General features: G+C 46.0%; 1 protein-coding gene across 1 annotated transcript; it reads left to right on the forward strand.

The window, feature by feature from the left end:
• The first annotated feature begins 5,229 nt into the window (after positions 1 to 5,229).
• LOC126996691 (clumping factor A-like) lies at positions 5,230 to 6,718 on the forward strand. Its single transcript, XM_050857446.1, has 2 exons — positions 5,230 to 5,608; positions 5,831 to 6,718. The coding sequence occupies exons 1-2, from the start codon at positions 5,240 to 5,242 to the stop codon at positions 6,566 to 6,568; spliced, it is 1,107 nt and encodes a 368-aa protein (XP_050713403.1). The 5' UTR covers positions 5,230 to 5,239; the 3' UTR covers positions 6,569 to 6,718.
• The last annotated feature ends 1,340 nt before the right edge of the window (positions 6,719 to 8,058 follow it).

Raw genomic sequence — 8,058 nt, forward strand, 5'->3', positions numbered from 1 at the left:
AGGAGGAGGAGAGGCGACCTATGATATATATAAATGAGGTCATCTTTATTCATGACCTTTAATTAAATCTATTGGTGGATATACGGACGGGGAGAGCTGCTGACGGAAACTCTTGGGCGCGCTTAAAGAAGGGAAAAAGCTGCCACGGAGGAAAGTTTTTTTAGTCACCCTCAAAACGTCAAAATTATCAGGATCACTCAGAAGGAGAAACGGAACTGAACCCGAAAACCGAACCCGAAACTGAACCCGAATCCCTAATTATCCGAATCTGAAACCGAGCCCGAAACTGAACCCGAATCCCTAATTTTTCCGAATCTGAAACCGATCCCGAAACTAAACCCGAATCCCTAATTTTCCGAATCTGAAACCGAACCTGAAACTTATCCCGAATCCCTAATTATCCGAATCTGAAACCAAACCCGAAACGGAACCCGAATCCCTAATTTTCCGAATCTGAAACCGAGCCTGAAACTTATCCCGAATCCCTAGTTATCCGAATCTGTAATCGAACCCGAAATCGATCCCGAACCAAGACCGAACCAGAAGCTAAACTGAACCCGAAATGAACCCCAACCCCAAAAGTAAACTTGAACCCCAAAACTGAGCCCGAACCCACAAAATGAGCTCGAATGCCAAAATTGAACCCAAACCCCAATAGTGAACCCGAAATCCTAAAACTGAACCCGAACCTAAAATGAACCCAAACCTAAAATTGAACCCGAAACAAAACCCGAAAACGAACCCGAACCCGAATTCGAACCCAAAGTGAACCTGACCCGGATACCGAACCCGGACCGGAATCGAACTGGGCGCAAAGTTGAAATAGAGCAGGCGGGAGATGTATGTAATTTATATGCCAATTTTTGCACTAATACACGCGGGAAAGGGGCGGCGGCTCGTATTGGTGTGAAGTTTTTATACATGTATATTTATTTCAATCCCTGTGTGTGTGTGTGTGTGTGTGTGTGTGTGTGTGTGTGTGTGTGTGTGTGTGTGTGTGTGTGTGTTTCGCCGGCGGGAGTGCGCGGGGGGGGGTGGGGGGTGGGGGAAAGGGAGACAAGTGTTGCACAACGACGCAATACACACACACACACACACACGCACACACACACACATCATCAGGACAGCTTCAGGCGATGGTGGTGATGCTAATGGAGGTGACAGTGGTGGTGGTGGTGGTGGTGGTGGTGATGAGTGGTGGAGATTGGCTGAGTGGAGAGGGTAATCGAGGTGGTGGTGATCCTAGGAGTGGTTGGGAAAGTGGAGTTGGTGGTAGTGGTGGTGTAGGAGAATAGTTGTATAGTTGTTGTTGTTAATGTTGCCTTTGTAGTAGTAGTAGTAGTAGTAGTAGTAGTAGTAGTAGTAGTAGTAGTAGTAGTAGTAGTAGTAGTTCATAGTTGCGGTGGTGATGGTGGTAGCAACGTTGGTGGTGCTGCTGAGTCAGGCAATATCGTATGACAAGCAATGTTCCTGCATGTATAACACTGCCTCAACGGATACATGCATACATTCTCTCTCTCTCTCTCTCTCTCTCTCTCTCTCTCTCTCTCTCTCTCTCTCTCTCTCTCTCTCTCTCTCTCTCTCTCTCTCTCTCTCTCTCTCTCTCTGACACCTTTTTTTTCATCTATTGCACCCAGACTTCGTACTTCCAATCCATAAGACCCCGCACATCGCCTCTCCTTCACTAATAATTCCCTTTAGTTGCTGGGAAATCCTTAGCTAATCCTCTTTTACTCCTGCACTCCTCTACCATCCCTCCACTACCACCTGTACTCCCTTCTTTTCCTTTGACTTCGTTCTGAAGGACCTATTTTCCTCTTTTCCGTCGACACCGCTCTACCATAATATTGCTTTTTTACATGCTTTCTTCTTTCCAAAACTATTTTCATTTCCTTCTTCCTGGCCAACTTAGTCTTACACTCTTCCTTTTTTTTTATAATTTCTGCATCCCATACATACTTCTTGTTTTCTCAGTGTCCTTTTCGTCTCTTCCTGTCTTTCCCCACTTCATCTCCATCACAGTTACCCCTTCTAATCCCTTCTCTTTCAATTCTTCTCCCTTGGTCTCCCTCCTTCTTTATTTTCTTCTCTCTTATCCTCTTTCCTTCTCTTTTTAGTCTTGTCATTTGTGCCTTTCTCACTCTTGCTCTTTCCCTTTCTTTCCCTACTCCTCCTTCTTCCTCTTGCATGTATGTCACGAGCCTCACATGCTTCATGCTACCTAGAGTCGCTTCCTGTAATGACGTCATGAAGCTTTGGGTGTAAGGCTTTAAATAGGGAACATGATCATTGTCTCGTCGCTTCAAAAATGCAAGAGTTTAGGTTAAAAAGTCAAGTTTCACGGTTTCGTTTATTTATGTTGCGAAATATATTACAGGTTGACAACTGAGCGCCCACTTCCTTTCTCTTCTTCCTGGAATTGATACTTGGTGCAATCTCTCTCTCTCTCTCTCTCTCTCTCTCTCTCTCTCTCTCTCTCTCTCTCTCTCTCTCTCTCTCTCTCTCTCTCTCTCTCTCTCGTAGAAATTAGCCTCAAGAAAAGAGCAGGACGAAGCGTGAAGGAGGGAGGACTGCTCAGACGGATCTCAAGGTGAAAGAAAACACAGTAAAAGAGAGGAGAGGAGAGGAGAGGAGAGAAGAGAGGGTGTGAGGGTCAGAGGAAGAAACCAGAGGAGCGCATATACTAAAGGGAGAGCGACTGCCAGAATCTTTTATGTTCCCGCAAATGGAAACACGTTAAATATCAGAATTATACCGCGACTGAAAAGGAGGCAGATGAACAAAAGCTGACCACAAAACAAAAGCCATAAACCAAACACAGAAAAATATCAATAAATAAACACTGAACATAAATTTCCAAATATCAGGAAAAAAAATTAGCAAAACCTTTTTGTTTAATGTAGAAAAAAGAAAAATGACTAATCAGGGAAGGCAGACAAGATAAAATCATTAAGGGCAACCCTTTTTACGGCACGCGTTCCTTTACTCACCAGTTACGGTCATATTGTACATTACACCTTCTTAAATACATTGGAATACAGTACAGGAAAACTACTACTACTACTACTACTACTACTGCTGCTGCTACTATCTTTATTATTATTTTTTTTTTTTTACATCTTGGCCTATGGTGCCGGTAGGCTTTCTTTAGGGATCTGGTGGTCTGCCCGAGCCCGTCTTGGCGCAGGCAAATGTTTATAGTGACGCCATCTATTCTTGGTTTATGCTGCGTCCCGCAGCTCATTCTTGATTACCCTTGAACAGTTCCTCTAGACTCTTAGACCATAACCACGGAAAAACTCAGCACAACGCCCATACTCCAAGTTCCAACTACGTGTTTCCAGACCTTATTCCTATGATATCAACTTTCCACGAACCACTTTACTGGATGATGAACACCTCTAAAAATTATCCATATATCTCATATTTACTGTAATAATGATCCAACAATCTGATGTCCACTGTTAGTAATAATATGACGCAGATGTGCAAAGCAAAAAAAGTAATTGGGTGTAAAGTACCATATGTGGAATTCAAAGAAGGTGAAAACTATAAAACCTGCCGCTGAGTAGTAAATGAGAACTTTGTATTTAGCGATGAAAGACTGAGTACAACATGGAGAGGTATAGGCTAATACGAGTTGTAATACTACTACTATATACGATGATGATGATAATAGTAATAATAATAACAATAATAGAGCAAGTAGGTATTGGATGTCCTCTGGTCTCATTAGTAACAATCCAGGGGTGTAGTAGGCAGAAAGGCAACTAAAATTAAGAAATCGCAATGGACGGACACGGGATAAAGGGAACAGATATGGAGGGAAAGAGTACCTACGCGACACTCTGGGAAATAACTAATGTATGAAGAACCCAAGGCATGTTATCCACGCATTATGCATGAAATAAAAGTTAAGCAAGGTTATTTTTTCTTACTTATCAAGATTTATTTGCGAATAGTTGCCATTCAAAAGAATTAAGAATATTTTATCTATTCCTTTATAGTTTAGCAACAGCCCTGTCACCCGCCATCCGACGCGTGAACTGCACTACTTAGCCGACTAGGCAAGATTATAGCAGAAAGAATTTGCTGGAGGCCAGTCGGTCTTCATGGACATAGCACCTCCTTTTATTACCTAACACCGATTTCCTCAATATTCGGATAATTTTTTTTGTATCACATCGAAACAACGATGGGAAACTCTGCAACTCGACAGAAATTCAACGTGTGGGTAACCCTGGAGCGAGGCTCCTCCCTGGTGGACTCCATCAAGCTCTCGTGCAAGGACTCCACCTGCTGCCTGAAGAGGAGGCGTACGGTCGCCTCCGTCAAGCTCCCCGTGGAAGGCTGGTCTTGCGTCGCTGGGATTCAAGGCTGCCACGCCGAGGGTGAGCTGCGTGTGCCCTTGGCGAAGCTATGCAAGAAAGACGGCAACGTGGCCGTCAGGGTGCAATGCGCCTCGCTTAGGAAGCCAGTCTTCACCTCTTCCATGCCGCTGGCCTGGCTGCTGGACAACATCAGCGGCCTTCACTTCTCTCTCTTCTGTGACGACGGGCCCGCCTTCACCAGCCTCCGGTGCAACGGGAGGCGGTGTGGCGAGCCCGTCCGGGCGGTGAGCCCTGCACCGCGTGTGGCCACTGACGAGGTGGCCAGGACCGATGAGGCTGATGCATGGGCAGCCTTTGAAGTGACGACCCATGATGACTGGTCCGTGGAGGCTGATGATTCATGGGCAGCCCCAGACTTGGTGACCTCTGTTGCTATGGTAGAGACTGATGATTCATGGGCAGCCTTTGAAGCAATGACCCGTGATGACTGGTCCGTGGAGGCCGATGATTCATGGGCAGCCCCGGACTTGGTGACCTCCGCTGCTATGGTCGAGGCTGATGATTCATGGGCAGCCTTTGAAGCAATGACCCGTGATGACTGGTCCGTGGAGGCTGATGATTCATGGGCACCCGCCGAATTGGTGACCGCCATCACCGATGAGGCTGATGATTCATGGGCAGCCTTTGAAGCAATGACCCGTGATGACTGGTCCGTGGAGGCTGATGATTCATGGGCACCCGCCGAATTGGTGACCGCCATCACCGATGAGGCTGATGATTCATGGGCAGCCTTTGAAGCAATGACCCGTGATGACTGGTCCGTGGAGGCTGATGATCCATGGGCACCCGCCGAATTGGTGACCGCCATCACCGATGAGGCTGATGATTCATGGGCAACCTTTGAAGCAATGACCCGTGATGACTGGTCCGTGGAGGCTGATGATTCATGGGCACCCGCCGAATTGGTGACCGCCATCACCGATGAGGCTGATGATTCATGGGCAGCCTTTGAAGCAATGACCCGTGATGACTCGTCTGATGAGGGTGATGTTCCATTGGCACTCCTTGAAGTGACGACCCGTGATGACTCGTCTGATGAGGGTGATGATCCATGGCCAGCCTTTGAAGCAATGACCCGTGATGACTCGCCTGATGAGGGTAATGTTCCATTGGCACTCCTTGAAGTGACGACCCGTGATGACTCGTCTGATGAGGGTGATGATCCATGGCCAGCCTTTGAAGCAATGACCCGTGATGACTCGTCTGATGAGGGTGATGTTCCATTGGCACTCCTTGAAGTGACGACCCGTGATGGCTCGTCTGATGAGGGTGATAATCCATGGGCATCCGCCGAATCGGTGGCCGCCATCACCGATGAGGATGAGGATGCATGGGATGCCCTCGAATTGATAACCAGTAATGACTGGTCTGATGAGGCTGATGATCCATGGGATGCCCTCGAATTGATAACCAGTAATGACTGGTCTGATGAGGATGAGGATCCATGGGATGCCCTCGAATTGATAACCAGTAATGACTGGTCTGATGAGGATGATGATCCATGGGATGCCCTCGAATTGATAACCAGTAATGACTGGTCTGATGAGGATGCATGGGATGCCCTCGAATTGATAACCAGTAATGACTGGTCTGATGAGGCTGATGATCTATGGGATGCCCTCGAATTGATAACCAGTAATGACTGGTCTGATGAGGATGATGATCCATGGGATGCCCTCGAATTGATAACCAGTAATGACTGGTCTGATGAGGATGATGATCCATGGGATGCCCTCGAATTGATAACCAGTAATGAATGGTCTGATGAGGATGATGATCCATGGGATGCCCTCGAATTGATAACCAGTAATGACTGGTCTGATGAGGATGATGATCCATGGGATGCCCTCGAATTGATAACCAGTAATGACTGGTCTGATGAGGATGATGATGCATGGGATGCCCTCGAATTGATAACCAGTAATGACTGGTCTGATGAGGATGATGATCCATGGGATGCCCTCGAATTGATAACCAGTAATGACTGGTCTGATGAGGATGATGATGCATGGGAAGCCCTCGAATTGATAACCAGTGATGACTGGTCTGATGAGGATGAGGATTCATGGGATGCCCTCGAATTGATAACCAGTGATGACTGGTCTGATGAGGCTGATGCCTTCCTGGACGTCACGGCCATCTGTGCTGTCGTTGCGTACATTGTCTTGCTTCACTAAGCAGCCTGGTAACACACTCACCAGTGACCCCCGGCTCAGGCGCGAGCCACATCGTGAGCCACACTCCCGGGGAGCGAGACTCCCTTTAGTGACCGTCGCTCTTATTACACCTTCAGGGGAGGAGCTCCAGCTGTATTTCTTATCTTATCAATGAAAACCTTTACAATAAAAATATTTTCCTATTAATGAATTTACCTTACCTATTAATAATAGTGTGCCTATCACAGTGAAATTCACCACATGCACGACTGCCAAGTCTCTTCCATTCGTCTACCATTCTATTAGCAAACCAATTCCTGCCTGCATGTTTAACAAATCTATATTGATCTAACGACCCATGGCTAAGAGTGCATTATATTTTCTTACTTATCAAGATTTATTTGCGAATAGTTGCCATTCAAAAGAATTAAGAATATTTTATCTATTCCTTTATAGTTAAGCAAATGGGCACATGTTTGACCGAGTTGAAAAACTTACTAAATTTTATGCTCTATTTTGGAATATACTGTTTTAGATTTTTCCCGCTTACAAGACCCACGAACATTTACATTTAACGGGGGACCCCTCGGGTATTAGTGGAGGGTCCCCGATGGACTGTGAGGTATACGGCCCTGCCTTCATGCGTGGCAACGAAGACCGCTTCAGATTTTACATAAGACAAACGATATCAAATGTTGGCCTTACGATGTAGCAAATAGTTTAGTAATAGTAGTAGTAGTAGCAGTAGCGGTAGCAGTAGTAGTAGTAGTATAGTAGTACAGTGGTAGTGGTAGTAAAAGTAATAGTAGAAGTAGTAGATGCAAGATGGCGCCACTATAAACACTCGCCTGCGCCAGAACGGGCTGGACCGACCATCAGGCCCCACCTGGAAGAAGCCTTGGGCCGACCATCAGGCCCCACCAGGAAGATGCCTACCGGCGTAACAGGCAGCGACGTAAAAAAAAAAATAGTAGTAGTAGTAGTAGAAGTAGTAGTGGGTGCCGGACATACTCCCCCCTTAACATATTCCCTTTTGAACATTTCCCCCTCCGGACATTTCCACTCGTTCATCTATTTAATACGAGCGAAATAACAAATGAATCGTAAAACAGACGATTAAAGAGAAGGAACATATAATAAACAAAAAAAAACAGGATCAACACAACAAAATATGATAAAAAACACAAAATACTAAAAAAAAAACTAAGTAACTATCTAACTGAATAACTAACCAGCTAACTCTTCCTAGCTGTCTGACTAGCTATTAACTAACTATTTAAGTACCTGCCTACCTGCCTGTTTTGGTGTGGTTGTTTGTTCAGCTTGGTGACCTACATAGAGAGAAAAGACTAAAAACCAAGGACAAAACATTTCAATCCGGCCAATCCCAAGGAGGTTAAATTAAACATCCCTCCCGGCCGTCAGCCTCCTTCTTGCCCCTTCAGTGTTGGCGGACAGGGTGCCAGCGAGACTTCAAGCCGCGCGACCCAGGGCCTTATCCATCCTTGACC

This window comes from Eriocheir sinensis, chromosome 10 (assembly GCF_024679095.1).
Source record: "Eriocheir sinensis breed Jianghai 21 chromosome 10, ASM2467909v1, whole genome shotgun sequence".
Taxonomy (NCBI): domain Eukaryota; kingdom Metazoa; phylum Arthropoda; class Malacostraca; order Decapoda; family Varunidae; genus Eriocheir; species Eriocheir sinensis.